General features: G+C 35.3%; 4 protein-coding genes across 4 annotated transcripts; 1 reads left to right on the top strand and 3 right to left on the bottom strand.

The window, feature by feature from the left end:
* Window positions 1-578: 578 nt before the first annotated feature.
* LOC130941322 (signal recognition particle subunit SRP54 2) lies at window positions 579-4,287 on the bottom strand. Its single transcript, XM_057869788.1, has 9 exons — window positions 3,856-4,287; window positions 3,476-3,575; window positions 3,136-3,289; window positions 2,484-2,634; window positions 2,253-2,401; window positions 1,827-1,927; window positions 1,516-1,673; window positions 1,295-1,409; window positions 579-1,193 (listed from the first exon to the last, which is right to left on the bottom strand). The coding sequence occupies exons 1-9, from the start codon at window positions 4,084-4,086 to the stop codon at window positions 868-870; spliced, it is 1,485 nt and encodes a 494-aa protein (XP_057725771.1). The 5' UTR covers window positions 4,087-4,287; the 3' UTR covers window positions 579-867.
* A 172-nt stretch (window positions 4,288-4,459) lies between these two features.
* LOC130941323 (uncharacterized) lies at window positions 4,460-5,281 on the top strand. The gene is made up of 2 exons (XM_057869789.1): window positions 4,460-4,760; window positions 4,863-5,281. The coding sequence occupies exons 1-2, from the start codon at window positions 4,536-4,538 to the stop codon at window positions 5,046-5,048; spliced, it is 411 nt and encodes a 136-aa protein (XP_057725772.1). The 5' UTR covers window positions 4,460-4,535; the 3' UTR covers window positions 5,049-5,281.
* A 691-nt stretch (window positions 5,282-5,972) lies between these two features.
* LOC130940421 (uncharacterized) lies at window positions 5,973-12,325 on the bottom strand. The gene is made up of 11 exons (XM_057868550.1): window positions 11,716-12,325; window positions 11,463-11,531; window positions 10,672-10,764; window positions 10,282-10,403; window positions 9,962-10,157; window positions 9,440-9,615; window positions 8,558-8,687; window positions 7,895-8,055; window positions 7,698-7,786; window positions 6,525-6,645; window positions 5,973-6,409 (listed from the first exon to the last, which is right to left on the bottom strand). Exons 1-11 carry the CDS (start codon window positions 12,013-12,015, stop codon window positions 6,364-6,366), a joined length of 1,503 nt encoding a protein of 500 aa, XP_057724533.1. The 5' UTR covers window positions 12,016-12,325; the 3' UTR covers window positions 5,973-6,363.
* A 425-nt stretch (window positions 12,326-12,750) lies between these two features.
* On the bottom strand, window positions 12,751-15,453 carry LOC130940422 (uncharacterized). The gene is made up of 5 exons (XM_057868551.1): window positions 14,921-15,453; window positions 14,647-14,779; window positions 14,182-14,414; window positions 13,843-14,016; window positions 12,751-13,181 (listed from the first exon to the last, which is right to left on the bottom strand). The coding sequence occupies exons 1-5, from the start codon at window positions 15,092-15,094 to the stop codon at window positions 13,095-13,097; spliced, it is 801 nt and encodes a 266-aa protein (XP_057724534.1). The 5' UTR covers window positions 15,095-15,453; the 3' UTR covers window positions 12,751-13,094.
* Between the last annotated feature and the right edge of the window lie 3,757 nt (window positions 15,454-19,210).

Below are 19,210 nucleotides of genomic sequence, written 5' to 3'. Positions count from 1 at the left end.
AGACAAAATATACTTTGAACTTGTTTGGGTGAACTTCTATGAAAAGATCTTTTTTCAAGTTCTTTTTTTAAAAGATCTTATAAAAAATTAAAAATAAATTTATATTTACAAAAAGATCTTTTTATCTATCAATTATATTTGAATATAACGATATAAAAATATTTTTTATTTTTTTTGTTACATAAAAAATATTTTTTTTAAGAAAAAAAATTTTTTAAAAAGAGATGCAAATTACTTCTCAAAAAAATATTTTTTTTATTTTTCTAATACTTTTATTTTTACTACTAAAAACTTACCACACGCTAAAAAATTAAAAAAAAATTCATTGAAAAATTTTTTTTTTATCAAAATAAGAGCGTCCAATCAAACACTTTACTCGTTTAAAAATTTAAATCCTAAAAAGGCACCAGGAGGTTTTAAACCTACAACTACAAAATTATTCAGGATTTTAAACCAGAACATAATATCAATTTGAAATTTTAAACACTAAAATAATATGCTCATTTTGTGTCATTTTAAACCATATAATGTATAACTTAATGGAAAAAAAAATCTGGTACAAGCAAGAAAAAACCAAATCCAGAAAGGCAGTACCGCTTTCGATTTCACTCGATTTTGAAAATTATGATTATTCATAAATGTATGGCTTTAGCTGCTATCTGAAAACTAAATAAATATACACAGAAAGGACAAGTGATTTTTGATGTTACAAATATGAACTCGCGCGCCCATTGGGGCTTCTGCGTAAAATGACAGCACAACTAACCAAAATCAATGTGAAGTGCATAACCGGACCGAGTCCAGTTCTAATGCATCGTTAGTTATGGTCAGAAACGATCCTCAGATCATAAGGCCAGGTTCATTAAACTAATTGCCACCACCAAACATTCCCATCATGTCTTTTGCAGATCCCATCTGCTTCATCAAGCTCTGTAGCCCGCCCATTCCACCTATTTGCTGCAGCATCTGAGGAGGGAGGACTTTGCCCATTTGTTGGGCATTCATATTTCGAGATAGGGCACTCATGTCACCCTTCTTTGGGAATTTAAGCCCTTTCATTTTGCTCCAGATTTTCGCAAGACGCTTGTATTCTTCCAACATCTCCATTACTTCCCTTACTTGACGACCAGAGCCCCGAGCAATTCGCATTATCCGAGATTCATTCATGATCTTTGGGTTTGAACTGTCCAACTCTGAAACATAGTACTAAAGGGTTAGGTTAGCATGTGAAAAATATAACCAACCGAATCCGGTACACAGTTTATATTTGCAACCACCAATTGATATTGCTTGCCTTCATTTGTCATTGAATCCATCATTGTCATGTAACGCTTAATTTTTGCCTGGCTTTCTTTCTCACGGCCTTTTGGCATTAATTCAGCACTAAATCCTGGAAGCATGGAAAACACCTACATAAACCAACCAAGAAATAAGTCAAAATGAAAACAGCAGCAATAATCACACAGGAACCAAAGCAAAAATAAATTCAATCATACTTCATATGGAGCTAATAACCTGGCTGATAGGGCCCATTTTAAGTATGTTTTGAAACTGCTCATACATAATCCTCAAGGTGAAATTTCCTTCAGACAGCTTTTGAAGCAGTTCTGGCTGTTGATCCATAGGAACGACTTCATGAATTTTGTCCATAAACCCAGACCAATCACCCATGCCTAGTACAAAAGTCCAAAAGATTAAGTAAGAATGCTGGATGAGAAATATAATTGACAAATAAATAACTAACAGGATGAGGGGAAATAAAACGGAAAATTATGGGGCACGACAGAGAATTCATGAGCCAACGATGACAGCCCAAGAGCACATACCTAACAGTCGGCTTACAAAAGGTTTAACATCAAAAACTTCAAACTCATCCATGTGTTCTCCCGTCCCAATGAATATGACAGGACTCTTTGTTGCCGCAACACTGAACATATAGAATTAGTGGGTAGGTTAGGTGTGCAAACCATATAATAAACGATGCATTATATTTAAACTTGTACACAAAATATACACACATACACATCCATTTCAGAGGCATATAACTTATCTTTTGAGATCATGCAATAATGCAAAATATAATATTATATAATGTAGAATTGAAATGCGGTTCATATTCAGTTGAAAATATTGTCGACTCTTTGAAACGTGGTTCATAATGAACTGCTAAATTCATTGGTCTGCAGTTTCACACTAGTAAAAGGTGATATTAATGATGATAAATTTGTTCTAGTCAAGTAGTTAACACTTACGCACTAAGAGCACCACCACCCTTTGCATGGCCATCCATTTTAGTAACAATTACAGCTCCAACTGCAACACTCTGCTTAAACGCTTGAGCCTGATCAAAAGCAGCCTGACCAATACTGCTATCCATAACAAATATGACAAGATCTGGTTTCTGAACAATGCAAAGAAAAGGCATTATTATTTATTGGAATGCAGTAGCTAATATCAACACACACAGCTTATATAGATAATACCGTTGCTTCTGAAACTTGACGCATTTCTTCAAAAAGAGCAGCTTCTTGTTTGTGCCGTCCACTGGTATCAACAATTATGAGATCACAGTTTTCTTTTTTGAATCTTTCTACACCGTCCACGGCGATTTTCACAGGATCTGACTCCATGTAACTGTACAGTCATGGGGCACAACCCAATAGTTACTTACACATTGAGATCATGCAACTCATACAATAGCAGCCAAAGTAGATGATATTAAGGAATTATATGCTATAAAGATTGAATGTGATGCCGGAAAAGAAAAAAAAGGAACCGGGGGGGGGGGGGGGGGGGGGGGGGTAGAAATCATAAGTTAACACTAAGTAGATACCCTCGGGCATAAAACAGAACAATGCTTTTCACAACTTACTTCAAGTTTATCTTAATGAAATGACATGTACCAAAAGGCCTATGTCCTTAATTTCTTTGAAACAACATAAAAGGAGAAACACAAGCAAAAATGGTATGACTTTTCAAACCATTAAAAATCCATGCATAGAAGTTTAGTAGTATGATTCAACACAGTGGACATGATAGAGTATATTAAATTCTAAGATGATAATCTGCCAATTATTTGACATGCCCCAGACTTAGTGTTGTTACATGGGATAATGTCCAAATCGCAACAAGTACCTTCCATAGAAAGGGATCTTAGCTTTAGTAGCATTTTGCTTCAATTGATCAAATGCACCAGCTCTGAATGTATCTGCACATACAAGTGCTGGCTTCCAGCCCTTCTTCTGATGATAATACGCATACTTTGTACAAGTTGTGGTTTTTCCAGATCCTGAATTCATTTAAGAAATGTACAGGTATCAGTGCCATATTGCTTAGGAGTTAGGAATATGCGTAAACCAAATGTGTAAGGATGGCTAATTCACCTCCCAGGTTCCCAGTACCATTTGTGCCAAGTTGAACATAAAAACACATCATAAATAGTCAGAACTTTCAGCTTATTTAATAAGCAGCATACCTTGTAAACCAACAAACATGACGACACTTGGCTTCCCCTTTTTTGGAGTGAAAGAAGGCTTCCCAGCATCCAGCATTTTACATAGTTCGTTAAACACAGCCTAAACAATAGCAGAGAATGTAATGAGAGAACAAAAACTACAAAGCACAAACCCACTCTTGCTAATGAATTCAGAAATTGACGAACAAAAGCGATGTTATGATACAGTGCACGAAATAAAAGAAAGTGACAAATCCAACAGGAAATAACTTAGCAATTCCATACATTCTAACTCTTTCTATGGCATCACACCACACTTCTTTCCAAAATACGAAGGAGTATCATCATAACTAACATCAAATAAGTATTCATATGAATGTGATGAAGGAATATGACGTTACTTGTTGGATGATTTTGCGCTTGTTGTGACCAGCGGCGAGATCTTCGAGGTTAACAATCTTCTTGATGTTGGTCTGCATGTCGCGCACCAGTTTGAATTGAACATCGGCCTGGAGAAGAGCTCGCGTGATCTCGTTGAGGCACTCGTTCAGAACCTTCTCGTCGATCACCGTCGCATTGCTCATCTGCTGGAGAGCACGCGAGATGCTCCCCCCGAGCTGTGCGAGAACCATCTTCGCGTCTTCCGATCAAAAAACGCTCAAGCAGAATCTGAGGACCGTTTGATTGATCGATCAATCTATCGATTCAGAAATTGGGTTTAGAGATTTAGGGTTTGGGGAGCAAGGGTGGGAGGAAGAGGAAAATAGGGGTGAGATAATGGATGAAACTTTCGACAGCAGATTGGTTTTTCTTTTCTTCCAGTTCACCGCCGGTTAAAAGAAGCGGGGTTTTATAGGAACCAAAAAAGATATGTGAAGGCCTGTGTTGGGCTGAATTTAAATGGCCCAATGAATCTTTGAGGCCTGTGAAAAACAAACATGTGACTGGGCCTTAAAGATAAAGAAAAGAAAGATTTGTGTCTATTTTCGTAATTATGCCTTCTGTTTAACTGGTGGTTGTGAAGTTGTGAACTGTGCTAGCAGCATCTTATTTGTGGTAGCAAGTTGAGAGAGACACAGAGATGGGAGTTTCAGTTGCAGAGGTAGTTGGTGGTTGGAGGTTGTTGTGTCAATCAGGGTGTTACCAGAATCGGCGAAAGCTTAACCAGCCAAAGACGCCGTTGTTCCTGAAAAACGCAATGCCAGTTCGTTTTACTTTAAATTCAAGGACGAGGCAGACTTCTATTATTGCTCCTCGAGCTGAAGGCCGCCAAGCAGGAGATCAAAACCCCGAAACATCTTCTCAAGTAAAGAATCCTTACTCTCTATTTTTCTTTGTACTTTTCAACGGATATTGTTGGGTGCGAATGTGAATCAATGAAAGCTAATAGAGGTGTTTGTGAAAATAGGAGGACTTATGGTATGTGGGGAAACTGGTGGCGGGTTCAGTTGCCGGTGCGGCTGTAATAAAGTATGGCAGCGCTCTATTTCCTGAGATAACCACACCCAACATAGTGTTGGCTCTCCTTATCATCACAGCTCCTGTGCTTCTTGCTGTTGTTCTTTTGATCAAGGAGAGTCTCCTAAAGTCGTAACCAAATTCATTATTCCTCGTATGGTAAAATCATGGTAGGATTATTGCATTGCTTCTCTTGTGCAATGGATGACGTAGGCAAGTAGATATTTGTAAGTTCGCTGTTGAAAACGAGCTCGATACAAGTTACTTTACAATTAACTAAACTTGTTTAGGATTAGAAATCTATAATTTATTTGATAAAATGGGGTTTGTCATCAAGAGAAAAACTTAAACCAGTTTTTGACAATTACCTCAAAAGACCCTTTACAAAAAAATAATCCAACCCGACTCTTTTTTTTTATTTACTCCTGTACCAAAAAAAAGTCAATATTGTTTTTTTAACACAGGGACTAATCAGTCCAAAAAAGTTCAGAAGCCGGGTTGAGTGATTTTTTGGAAGGCCTCGTTGTCAAAGGCCGGCCGAATGAGGTATTCACTCTAAAATCAAAATCATAGGGGCCGAATGAGGTATTCACTCTAAAATCAAAATCATAGGATCCACTCGCGACGTAGGCAAGTAGATATTTGTAAGTTCGCGACTTTTCAATGACACTACTTGTCATTAACAGATGACAATCTTGAGACTCATACAAGTTACTTTACAGTTAATTGAACTTTTTCCGCACAAAACAGCTAAATAAACCGATTCAAGGATTTGAAATCAGGAGTTTTTAACCTCTTCAAGCTCTTATTAATTGGAAGGTTTTATACATCAATTAAACGCATGAATCCGTAGTATACTATGCTAAAGGAAAACAAATCACCCGATGCAACTAACTACACATAATATATCATTAGCATCCAATAGTCAACTATGTTAAATCAGCGCTTTAATATATGAGTTTCAAACTCAAAGGGTATTATGAAGGGCACTTGGTGGTTTTAACTTTGAAAAATAAAAATAAAGAAACTGAATTTGTAAACCTGAAATGGGAAAATGATCTACGAAGCTAAAACTACATCCATACTGAAAACAAGTATATTCACGTTAATCTTTAAAAACAACTAAGTAGGGTAATTCAATCAGAGCTTAGTCTTCCTATCAGATATACACTAGCAGACTAGCTTTCCTAGTGCAACCTGCTCATGAAGAAAACTTGAGAACCAGTTTTTCTGTATGAATGATTCTGTTGCCAAAATTTACAAGTAAAACCAATCAAAGAATACGCATCAATTCTTTTTGGCTGTGCATCTAACAATGTTCAGTTAAAGCATTTGAAAGCAAAAATGTCCAGCGTACTTCCTTCCCTTGTAGCTATCGATGGAATGATTAAGACTCTAGCCCAAATCAGATAATTACATCCTTCAGACTCGGGACCACATAATCCATGGAACTAAAGATTATCTTTCAGCCACTTAAGGGCACCATTGGCCACTGACCTGCAATGAGTTAGTTTAACTAAAATTTAGAAAATACACCATTGAAGCTGACGGCACACTCTACAAATTGATGAAAACAAAGAAAGAAGAAAACTAAACAAGAGAATATTATTACCCGGCTAAGTCCTTCAATTTATTCCATAAATCATTTTGGTCATCTGATTGTTCAGTTTTTTCTTCAACTGCTGCTGTTGAACTTTCGACCCTTTGAGCTGCAGGAGCTTCCCTACTTATTGCTGCAGAAGGTAAATGTCATAATTCAAAAGTCAAATACATTTATTGTATTGCAACTTCTAATAGTCTTAGGCTTGATTTGATAAAACTTTTTCAAGAGGTGCTTGTGCTTTTCACAAGCACCTCATTTTGCGTTTGGTAAATTAAAAAGTCCAAGTGCTTGTACTTGCGTCTTTTAAAAGTTAGGGGTGCTTTTGAAAACATCTAAGCGGGAGCTTTTCAAAGCTGGCTTGTGCTTATCAAATTTTATTTATTTTCCGGCACATATTTTCCGCTATTATATTGCCATTGAAATCCTCATATATTTCTAACTTCTCATCCTAACCTTCACAAATTCTAACACAGTCTTTATATATTTTTTATTTTTCAACCTAATCTTCACAAATTTCAACACAAATACATCTCTATCACATATTAAGTATGAACTTCTTTCTATTTATATTATTTTTTTGTGTGTTATTTTTGTATTTTTTCAGTAGATCTATGATATTTGTTTATTTTTTTATTTGTTCTTTGAAATGTGAAGAGGTTGACTTAGTTTATGAAAACCAATCATCAAATTTTCTTTGCATGAACATTAGTCAAAATTATAATAACAATATGTATATACATATGTAAATATAGATATATAATCATAAGAGTAATTTATTTGAGATATATGTACCATTTTTGTGATCTGTAAAGGTGAGCCAATATATAAAAGAATTTTTTATTTTAAAATATTATATAAAATTTTAAAGAATTTGAAAAAAGAAATTATTCTTCATTATAAACATGTTTATTATAATTTTTTTAAGTTTTAAAAGCTGTTTTACACTTTTACCAAATACAATTGTGGTGTTTGTACTTATTAAAAGTCATTTTTAATTTGATTTTATCAAACTTTTAAAAAGCTGTCTTTTAAGCTACTTTCACAAAGTAAAAGCTTTACCAAACCAAACCTTAAAAGAACCCAGCCAAATGTCGGTCATGATAGATTCAAGACACCAAACTAAATGTTGAACAGATTTTTCGAAACAAAAGAAATATATATGAAAACAAAGAAGCCACCTACTGGAAGAATGGGTTCTAGAACGGGATTTTGAACGGCCACTTGTATCTCCCAGAGAAGCAAGTTCTTCAAGCAACTCACGCTCCTTTGTGCTGAAGATGCATAGCAGAGGTAATTCATATCAGACAGAGACCATGAACAATGCATAGGAAGATGGGATGACAGAGAAAAAAGCAAAATCAAATTGTAACCCACATTACCTAATACGCTTTGGTATTGTAACTTTAACTGTAAATAAGTGGTCGCCGCGTATAGATGGTTTGTTTAGTTTTGGAACACCTTTTCTTGCAAGAACAAGGACATCACCAGGTTGCGTGCCAGGAGGTATTTGTAGTTCAGAGGTGCCTTCAACCGTCTTGACCTATTTAGGTTCCAAAATTTCAGTGAAACAGGAGAGAATGTGGATATTATTTTGTATCAGTGCGTTAAAATCACAAGAGTACATTACAACACTTATTTGATATATCTAAAAATTGTTCAGAGACATCAATTCTGACTGTTTCACAATGTGACACTAGCAGGGGAACAAAAGCTTGCAGCTGTATGACAAACTATTGCATGTCTAGCTATAATCAAAGACCGCTCACCATATTTACCCCACAAAAACTCTTCCTCATTATTCTATCATGCCATATTGCCATAAATATCGTACCATAACCACTATATGGGCTGATATAGCATTATTAATGCCAAGGCCATAATGGAATATTAGGTACCATCATGCAAAGTGTGTTTATACAACGACAAAATAACATTATAACAACTTAAAATATATCAAAATCAAACTTCGCTGGAATCAAAAGGACCAAGAACGGAATTCAGCTTGTAAATGATGGAGAAAAATACCCGCTAAATTACTTTACCTTCACAACAGACCCTAATATAGCATCTAGGTAACTGACTGATATTGTTGAGCGGAGATTGATGTCATCTCTTTGGATTCCTGGTATCTCTTCCACATCTAGATAAACATAAAGATCTCCTGGAGGACCCCTGCAACATTAAGAAGATCAAAACTGGCTCACCAATCATCTGATCAAGCAATCATAAAGACTAAATTGTTCCATTTTGATAAAGTGAACAAATTGTCAAGACTAATAAATACTTGTCCCCACCTCCTTTTCTCCATAATTCAAAAAGAGATAAATTCTTACTTAAGAACATAACAAAGAGAAAAAGGCAGCAATGTTTCATAACCAAACACATAAAACTTCCATTTCTCTTAATGATAGCATTGGTAGCATACTTTGTCCCATGTGTAGCTCTTCACATTTGTTTCAAAATTTCCCATCAGATATTTTTTTACATAGGAGGCCTATTTTTTGGCAGTGTTCTTGTATGCTACCCTTCGGTGTCAACTGTCATCTGCTGCAGCGCTCTTTGTATGCTACCCTTTGAAGGGACAATTCTCTCTAGACTCTGCTCTGGGAATTTTATGGCTTTTGAGAAAATATCCTTTATTCAGATGCACAGGGATTACAATGCACTTTCACATAAAGGTTTTTGTGTTGCCTATATTTCTGATATATAGTCCAATAAGGATGAATAATATAACTCTCCTTTTACTCTGCCATATCCTTCTTTGCTTTTGGGAAACTTAAACTCATACTTCTATCCTATAGTTGGCCATTGACTTTCACTGCATCATGTTGAACATACAACAAAGGCAATACATACAATTTTATAATATCTTCTATCCTTGGCTTTCAGAACCCCTATAGTAGATAAAAATATAAATGTCATACCCTCTTGGTCCAGCATCACCTTCCCCAGTAACTCTAAGAATACTGCCTGAGCTAACACCTGGAGGAACTTTAACTTTGATATTTTTCTTAACTCGAATACGTCCTTCGCCACTGCATTTGCGGCAATACTCAGATATGATTTCACCATCACCTCCACAGGTCGGGCAAACTGAAACCTAATATTGAAAAATGGGATTAGAAATATGTTTTCATGTACACATCATGTAAGAAAACCTGCATAAGAATAAAGAATAACTAACAAATTAATATAAGCAATTGATAAAAACATAACTAATTATTCTCAAAGGTGAAAATGAGGCAGGTATCAGTAACTCAGGAGAAAATGCACATGCCAAATCAATGTAGAAACTTCTTTGGAAGACACAGGTCAATGCATCAATCAGACAACACATTATTAAGGGCTTCTTTTTATTTCTTTTACTTCATATCAGGCAGCAGGGCATACAAATCAAGAAAAAAAAAATGATGATACAGTCTCCCCTCAGACATATAACAAATTACCTGTGAGAACAATCCGAAAGGTGTTTGTTCAGTCCTCATCACCTGACCCCTCCCACCACAAGTTGAACATATTTTCATCTTAGAGCCAATCTTTGCTCCAGTACCACTACAGACTTCACATGTTTCCAAATGAGAAAGGTCAAATTCCTTCTCTGTTCCGAAAATTGCCTCAGAAAATGTCAAGGAGAAATCATACCTGTTGACATTTGAATCAAACTTTTAAACACGGATAACGTTTACCTTATCAAGCCATGTATAAAAATTATTGAACTGACTAACATGGGCACAAGAAATACCCTACTAAATACTGCATAACTCACCGGATGTCTTGACCCTTAGTAACAGTACTTCTACGTGTTCCAAATCCAGTAGGATCCATGCCACCACCAAAGCCACCCATACTTGGCCCAAAAAAAGTCTCAAATAAATCAAATGGATTGGTCTGCAAGAGAAAAGATTATTAGATATGAATTCCTAGAAAAGCAACTAAAAAATAAGTAAATAAAATAAAACACAACTTCAACTGCCATGCATTCCAACCCTTTTTCTCCAAAAGACTACATATGTGTATTGGGTTGGTGGCTTGAAGCTATTAGTTCATTAAGCAAGAATTTTCTTGACCAAAACTTTCTATTATCCTTTAATAGGTGCTGCTCCCTAAATGTACAGTCCTACACAGGAAATAAAAATACAAAATTCATTCAGAATACCGTATAGGCACTTGATCCTCCTCCAACGGTACTTTTAACTCCTGCCTCACCATATTGATCATACAAAGCCCTCTTTTTATCATCTGATAGCACCTGACAGTGTCATACTATAGAATTCAAATTCAAAAGCTAATATCATATGTGTATTGGGAAGAAAAGGAACTACAAATTAAATAAGTTACAGGTTAATGGTGTTGTTCCAGAATAGAGCAACAGTTACTACTTATTATACATGTCCACCAACTCAGTTGCGAGTAACAACTACAACAGAGATTTGTTGAGTAAAAGTTTCAACCACAGTACTTGAAAAATAAATAAACAAGAGAAGTGGGCACTACACTATAAGCACCTATGATTTTGTGATATCACTTTTGCTTATCTACACATTAAAACATGAACCCTGCAGTAATTTATTCTGTCATCTTCCTTTAATTGAGGTATTATTTTTAAGGCCCAAACATGTATCCATATAGATTGTCATATATAACATATGCTACTAGAAGTTGCCAGAAAATTATTAAAGATAATCTTGATGCAAGCATTGGTTGAATAAGAAACTCCCAAGGAGTTAAACGGAAGAAATTAACGAATCAAGCCATCAGCAGCTGAAGCACACTGCTCAATGGGTAAAATAAGGAGCAATGGCCAAATATTTTAACGTAAATTTATGCACAAAAACTGAAAGAGGGGATATAGCACACATGTTGGGACCCTAAACCAAACACTTTATAAAATTAGACAATTGCATTTTAAGGCAAAATAACATTCAGTAGTGTACTTTTCATGCACACCTCATAAGCAGCACTGATCTCTTTGAATTTTTCAGTTGCTCCAGGTTCCTTGTTTACATCGGGATGGTACTGAACGGAAAACAATAAACATGGAATCAGAGGCTTAAGAAGGAATGCTTTCACATTTAGCTGCACAGTTCAAATTCCAACAAGTAGCCACGAAACTGTAACAATTTGTATTCAAAACCCGAAAACCTACTTGAAGAATTCCATTTCAAAATGTGTCATAGCGTGATTGAAAAGCGGATGATACCTGACGAGCTAACCTTCGATAAGCTGCTTTGATTTCCTTGCCGGTGGCGGATTTGGGGACACCAAGAGTAGCATAGTAGTCAGCGGAGGCAGAAACCACCGTGTGAAATCGCCGGCCAGAGCCGCCACCGCCGGAGAACTTGGAATTAGAAGCGAGAGAAGGAAAGGGAGAAGCAGAGTGAATGGAAAGGAAGCTTTTGTGGGAACGGAGAGGGATCCCCCCACAGAAGCACGAAGAAGACGAAGACGAAGAAGAAGGTGGGAGCAGAGAAGGGACAAGGGAAAAAGAAATAACCGCCATTGAATGTGGAACGAAGAAAAAAAGCGATTTAACTGTAGAATTTCTATTTTCTAAGATGACAACAACGAAAAGAGGAGGTTGCTGCGCTTGTATTTGGTCATCGCTCTCTCGCTTTCTCTCTCTCTCTCTCTCTCTCTCTCTCTCTCTCTCTCCCCAACTCTATTGAGTACTATTCTACTGCGTTGGAAATTTAAAGAAAATAGAAAAAAGTTGAGCTTTTAGCTTTCATGGTTTAATGGGTAGAAAGGGAAGAGACTTGGTGAGACCCACAGGATAAGTTGTGGTACCCTGAGGGTGCACGTCTACTGGACATTAAACAAAAATGCTACTACTAATTCCGCCAGTGTCTTAGTCTGTAAATAGGAAAAATCCACGTGCAGATTTTTGAAGTAGGCAAGATAAAATCAAATCAAATAAGTAGCCACTTAGCACAAAAACCACCGAGAATAATTTTTAGTTGTAATTTGAAACCTAAATAGGAGAATAAAGAAAGATGATTTACAATTCGATGTTGATCCTGTCCGTGTAAATTTTGCACAGCCATTATTACCATGTAGTTGCTGGCGGCATATTCGGGTATATTCATTTAACCTGAGTTGTAATACTAGTTCGATTTTTCATCTTAATTAGTACCTGAAAATGTTTCATAATCTGACCCTGCTATTGGTACATTTGATAAATGATAAGCATGCAGTAAATAAACTCCAATGACCATTCAAGAGCTACAAAACATAATAAGAGCAACAAAACATAATTATAAGCAATCAGGTCTTGAACATTCTTGGTAATACACTTGATGCCAAAAATACGATAGTCATACCGTAGGCAATAATAAATAATTGAATTAACTGAACGATTTATCTTACTTGCAGAGTTGTAATTTCAAATATTCTATAACAGATTGATATGATAGAAATCACCCCTGAACTAGGATCAGCTACAATTCCTTGACCTACAGGAGCTACGCACACCGTAACAATAACGACATACTATTTTTTGGTACAAATCACCCAACATAATTTTAAGTAAGCAGATGCAGCTCCCTTTGTGCGGCTGCAATTATACTATTCTTCTATGCATTAAAAGGCATCAGGAGGGAAACGCCCAGGAAAGGGGTTGTACTGTTGAGCCTGATTCAAATGCATTCGCAAGGCATAGTTATTCACCTGTCAACAAAGCCATGGATAAATATTCATCAGCATGTTTCAAAAGAATAAATAATACTAAGAGGAGAAGGAAGAGGAAAAACAATTAATACTAATACAATCATTTTAACGAAAGATTGTTATCTCATATTTTCATCCAACATTTCCTCAGTAATGCTCTGTCTAAAAGTAAGCAGCTAACAGTTGACAAATTTTGACATAAAGGACCATCTTAGGTCAAGATCCAATGCACTGCACCTGCCACACAGAAGTACAGTTGGGAAGAAGGCAGGAAACTGGGATATGACCACAGAAGAAATTATTTTGCTACTCAGTGATTGATTTTAGATTGTGTATTAAATATCGAGTTTCAATCTCATTGGGAAGTGTACATGTCAGGGATGCAATGCCTTTCGAAACAGATCCATTATTCTATGCATCTGTATCCCAACCAAATTTGGATTCAGGAACTCGGACCATTGATTTCCATAATATCATTTGTCATCACTAAATCATTTCTGTTTTCATAATTTATGCACTCCCATCATTCCTTTGTTTCTCTTTCTTTACAAAGAAACGGGACTAACGTTGGTTTAATCTCCAAAATTCTTTTTGAACTGTTATGAAATGATGGGTCAAGCAGTGAATTATGAAACATAACAAGCACAAAGCTAGGTTTCACCTCGAGAGTTCTGATCTGTTCCTGGTATTGAGACACCAATTGCTTCAACTGTTGCAACTCTTGGCTTTTGACCTCATAGTCAGACAGCCTTTCATGCTGGATTCTGAAGGCACTTTTAAAACAATTTCTCTCCTTAGTCAAGGCTTCAATTTGCTCCTTCAGCATCAGGTTCTCCTGGAAAAATAAACGCTCTTGATGAACCATAACAATTACTATACATGTTCAACACTTTAATGTGCATATTGTATATCAATGCATTTAAGTTGCCCCTTTCAAAGGATATTCACATAGCTAAAGCTAGATGTCAAAACATCATACAGATTGTGAATGGTAGTGTACCTTGCGAAGTGCAATTGTTTCCTCGGAACTTGCAAGGGCACTGATTGATTTCTCTAGAACCTCCAGAAGTCTAGCAGCACGGGCTCTGGCATCATCGATGCTGGTAGCACATGTCATTTCTCTAACAAACAGGTCAATCCACTCTGCTCCATCAGAAGGAAAGTTGCTTGTAGCTGACTGGTTCCCAGAAGCAGAAGCAGAAGCATCCCCATTAATATTATCTTCCAATACACCTACAAGTTTCTCAAAACTCCATCAGATTGAGGTGTTTAACAAGAAAGCATCATTAACATCCAATTTTCATAAACCTAAGGATTTTTCCGAGTTGGCAATTACTAAACACACACAGATAAAGCCCCTATTGAAGAATATGTCTCTCCATCTCTTAAAAAATGTCACATTCATCTAGAAATTATGATCAATAATCCCTAAAATTCTTTCGGGAGATTGAAAACACCGATCTACCTGTCTCCACGGCAGCATCTGGTTGCTCAAGGGTAGCAGAACTTTCATCTGCAGATCCCAGACAAAGGCCATGCAACCTCTTGATGGCAGCATCTAGATCATTTCCGCATTCTTGGAGCGCTCTCTCGAGAACCTGAAAATTAAGAGATAAATAAATAAATAAATAAAAAGCATCACAATAATTTACATATTGATGCTCAGATTATCGTTATTAACCAATGAAATGAAAAAAAAAAAAAAAGAGGGGATAACAAAAATAAAATAAAAAGGGAACCTGGTCATCCATATGAGGGAAATGATGGCGAAGGTGATCGATGAGAGTAGGAAGGGAGAGACGAATTGGGGAAGAAGAGGAGCAGCGCAGCCTCTTGGAGACAGATGTTGGTGGCGAAGAAGGAGGAAGCTCTTCGAAGAAAGATCTCTTGCTTCCGCACACCGCAGCAGACATCGTTCAAATTACGGTGATCAAAAGCCTCCTCTTCTTCGTTTAGGTGTTCTTCTTCTTCGTCTTTCACGGATACCAATTCAATTCAATTCAATCCAATTATCCCCAAAACGACGAAGAGTTAGGGTTAGGGTTGCCGCTGCCAAATAATTAGATCTATGTATCTAAGTTGACGGTGATGTTCTTGGGGTTAGGTTGCTCTGCCATTCAATCAAATCAGAGTCACAAAGTATATATGTTTGCTTGTCTTGGATCGGTGAACTTCCTCAACAAAAATGATTTGAGGCTGTTGCAAAATGAAATGCCAGGATTTTATACCCTATACGGAAAGTTTCTGTTTTCTGACAGGAAACGTTTCCCATGAGAATTGCCTTTCATTTTAGGGTTAGCAAATTCCTTTTTCTTTTTTTTTTCCTTTTCAAAACAACTTTTCCTTTAAAAAATAAACCAATATATAATATGAGATTTATTTTTAATTTGTTATAAACTTATACACTTCAGTATTAGAATAAAAAACGATCATTTCAATTTCAATCAATGAAATTGTAGAAAATATCTTTAAAAATTGATATTTACATATTTTTTATATACGTATTTCTTAATAAAAAATAGAAAATATATATAAAAAAAAGAGTGCATATAATATTCCTTAAGTAAATTAATTGCCAAAAGATTTGTATGGGGCGTGTAAATTAGATGTAACGGTGATAAGTTGCTTGGGACAGCAATTTTGAGGCAACATGAAAATATATCTACAAATATTGTTGTGTGGGCATTCCATAATATAGTTTGCCTTTCATTCTACAATAATACACATGGTAGAATGGCAAGGGGAAAAGAAATGCCAAGCCTTGCAACAAAAGATCAATAAAAATTTCTCAATGCATCTTATTTTTATTATAGGTTGTATAAGTTTTTTAGTTTTTTTAATATAAATGAAAAGAAAAGAAACAAGAAAGTAAAAGAAAAAAAAGTACAGCCGAATTAAGAGTAAATAATCAAATTAGTTCTTAAAAGATCATTCGATTTTTAAATTGATTTTCAAAAGATTAAATTAATCAAAATTGTCATCAAAAGATTTAAAATTAATCACGTTAGTCCTTCCATTTATTCTGTTACTAACGACATTAAATTTTACTGACGTGGTAGAACTTCAGCTAAGACGAACAAGCTGCTGAATGTGGAAAAAATAAAATCTCATTTCTTGCTGGTTTGGGTTTGGTTTAATGCGGATAGGATCCGAATTCGGATTAGATTGCCAAGCTAACGTTACTAGTGACAGAATAGACAAAAAAACTAACGTGATTAATTTTAAATCATTCGACAACGATTTCGATTAATTTAATCTTTCGAAAATTAATTTGAAAATCGAGTGATTTTTCAGGAACCAATTTGACTATTGACTATTGACATGTATAATTTAATAAGATGATAAAAATGATGTTACGATTGAAGTTATTTCACATAATATTTTGTTCCTGATGCTAAAATTCTAGTCATTTTACAGGTTAAGTTTCAACTAAGTCACATATGCATGCATGCTTTTTTTTAACAACACTATCGTCGTCTTGTCCTCCTCATCCTTCTCATCGTCCTTCTCCTTTTTCTTTGTGCTTCTTCTGCGCGCTTTTTCTTCAACAACGTTATTATTATTGTTATCATCGTCTTCTTTTTCGTGCTTTTCTTTCAACAGCGTTGTTGTCATCACCATCTCCTTCTTATTCTTCTTTTATTGTTCTTCTTCAACGTCGTCGTTTTCTTCTTCGTTTTTCTCCTCATCCTCTTTTATTATCGTCGTTCTTCATCTTCTTCTTTTATATATGTTCAAAAAATTAGAATTCAAAAATTTTAATTTCATTGCACATAAATTTCGATGCATAACACAAATTTTTTAAGGACAACATGTCCAAAACATTAATACTCAACCAACAAAATACATACAGGACATAAATTTTAGTATATGACACAATTTTTAAAGATCTGCATATGAAAAACATTAACACTACCCAACTAATAAAATACATACAACATAAAAAATTTTAAAGGGCCACAATTGACTCTCCAAGCTAAAAAAAATATATTTCCAACAAAAATTTATGTACCGCGGATAAAATTTTATGTATTATATGTAAAAAATTTTATGTTATAGATAAATTTGTGCTATATACAACTTTTTTGTGTTTTGTATAAGATTTGATGTGTTATGTCAATAAAATTTCATACTCTACATAAATTTTTTGTGCTGAAAGTGTGGAGAAGGAGAAATGATATGTATATGCGTGCCTTTTTTTGTTGGACTTAGAGTATGTTTGAATAGGTTTATAAATTATTATTTTTTTACTTTTAACTTATAAAAAAGTATAATATTAATATCGGGTACAAGTTTTAAAATTAAATTATAACTTTCTAAAAAATTATTTTAGCGCTTATGGAGAAGTTAAAAAAATGACTTCTCTCATAATAAAAAGTATTTTATCATTTTTTTTTAAATAAGCACTTTTAGAATTAAAAAATCAAATATAAAATAATTTATTTATAAGTTACTTTTGTAACATCCTACTACACAGAACTTTACGCTTAAGTCGTAGAACAGATGTAGTGTGGTGTTACAAACCTCTAAAATAAAATATATACGTATAATAATGGAAAAATATAATATATTATGAGTCTTGAAAAACGGGTAAAGCAAAATCGCAAAATAAAAAGCGCAACGCTCAAGAAACGGAATTATTTGCGTGCTAAGAAACATAAAGGTTATAGATATGAATAAGCGAAAGAGTGAATAGATAGCCAAGAATACAGCATAACTAGTCCCTGACTCAGCCTGCGAAGCCAAGGCTGGCCGGAGAATATTTACATACATATACAAGTATCCCAAAATACCCAAATTAAAATACAGAAATAAAGCCTTAACTCTCCTTAAAACTCATAAAAGGGGACAAAATAAACAAGTTTCTTGGAGAGAAAGCTAAGCACATATGTATATATACTGATAATCAAAAGAACCCAAGGACCACTCCGCTTCAGGAATCCAGACGCCTAGCGAGGAGCTTCTCGACCTGCATCTGAAAACAACAACACAGTATGGGGTGAGAACTGGAGGTTTTCAGCATGGTAAAGGTACCACGCATATAATATATAAAGTCCTCGGAATACCAAAGACAATCCTAGAATGCCAATACTCAGTTATAAAACTTACACTCTAAGCAGAAGCCATAAAAAGGGTAGGTGTTCTAATAAATTCTAAACTTATTTACTTAAACCTAACATTATCACCAAATCGATCCACCTTTCCTCCGCTCCTCCATCACCAATGATTTAGCAGAGACAAACAAGCAAACAATTTCATGCATAAGTAGGAAACAGGTAGTGCAGGTAGCAGATATAACAATTAGCAAAATATATATTCAGTTAGGCAATCCCAAGTAATGCATAGCAAACAAAACAAACAGAATACACATGATGTATGCATGTTCTATAACTGATGAGGCTCATCTTCGGTTATCCAGCCAACCCAACAAGTCCGAAACCCTTAGACTGTCCCTCGTCGCGCATCCCTATGAGTCTATGCATAGATTTCTCATTCATTCATTCATTTATATCTCACTCAATGAGGGATATCCATTTCCGAGAATTTATACTTGCCCGGTCACCCTTACGACGTAGGGTCAACAGAGTATCGAGTTTCAACATAGAACACGTAGTGGCAAGCCATGGTTCTGTTACCCAGGAAAACTCGTATTTCATATATCATTAAATTCATAAGCCGCATAATATTCAAAACCATTCACATTCATCATATAATCATTCATCTTAGCTATAGCAATATGTATTCATTTAGCTTTCACATCATTCTCTCATAATTCATCATGTTTACCATTTTTTTCATCTCCAAGTTACCACAATTTTCTACCTTCAACTAATTACTAAGTTTACTAATAATATCTAGGTTTAAAAGAATAAAAATAGAGGTTTAGAGGTTCAAAACCTTGTTTGAATCATAAAAATATACGTGCTGGAAAAATAGAGTGTGTGCAGACGCACACAAGTGTGCGTGCGCACAGTTTGTGAAAGGCAGAGCGTGTGTGTGCGCACACCAACTAGGAACTACGTAGTGTG

The sequence above is a fragment of the Arachis stenosperma genome, chromosome 7 (assembly GCF_014773155.1).
Source record: "Arachis stenosperma cultivar V10309 chromosome 7, arast.V10309.gnm1.PFL2, whole genome shotgun sequence".
NCBI classification, from domain to species: Eukaryota; Viridiplantae; Streptophyta; class Magnoliopsida; order Fabales; family Fabaceae; genus Arachis; species Arachis stenosperma.
Note: the sequence above shows the minus strand (reverse complement) of the source record. Positions and strands in the feature narration are given on the sequence as shown.

Excerpts from the sequence above, each read along its gene's own strand:
- LOC130941322 (XM_057869788.1), bottom strand. The coding sequence starts at position 4,086 with ATGGTTCTCGCACAGCTCGGGGGGAGCATCTCGCGTGCTCTCCAGCAG. Across the intron at positions 3,576-3,855 it reads AGCGCAAAATCATCCAACAA|GCTGTGTTTAACGAACTATG; the intron begins GTAACGTCATAT and ends GCTATTGTTTAG. Across the intron at positions 1,194-1,294 it reads GGATTCAATGACAAATGAAG|AGTTGGACAGTTCAAACCCA; the intron begins GCAAGCAATATC and ends ACTATGTTTCAG.
- LOC130941323 (XM_057869789.1), top strand. The coding sequence starts at position 4,536 with ATGGGAGTTTCAGTTGCAGAGGTAGTTGGTGGTTGGAGGTTGTTGTGT. Across the intron at positions 4,761-4,862 it reads ACCCCGAAACATCTTCTCAA|GAGGACTTATGGTATGTGGG; the intron begins GTAAAGAATCCT and ends TTGTGAAAATAG.
- LOC130940421 (XM_057868550.1), bottom strand. The coding sequence starts at position 12,015 with ATGGCGGTTATTTCTTTTTCCCTTGTCCCTTCTCTGCTCCCACCTTCT. Across the intron at positions 10,765-11,462 it reads AGATCAGTGCTGCTTATGAG|GTGCTATCAGATGATAAAAA; the intron begins GTGTGCATGAAA and ends TGACACTGTCAG. Across the intron at positions 10,404-10,671 it reads GAGGATCAAGTGCCTATACG|ACCAATCCATTTGATTTATT; the intron begins GTATTCTGAATG and ends TTTCTCTTGCAG.
- LOC130940422 (XM_057868551.1), bottom strand. The coding sequence starts at position 15,094 with ATGTCTGCTGCGGTGTGCGGAAGCAAGAGATCTTTCTTCGAAGAGCTT. Across the intron at positions 14,780-14,920 it reads TCCCTCATATGGATGACCAG|GTTCTCGAGAGAGCGCTCCA; the intron begins GTTCCCTTTTTA and ends CTTAATTTTCAG. Across the intron at positions 14,415-14,646 it reads AGATGCTGCCGTGGAGACAG|GTGTATTGGAAGATAATATT; the intron begins GTAGATCGGTGT and ends AGAAACTTGTAG.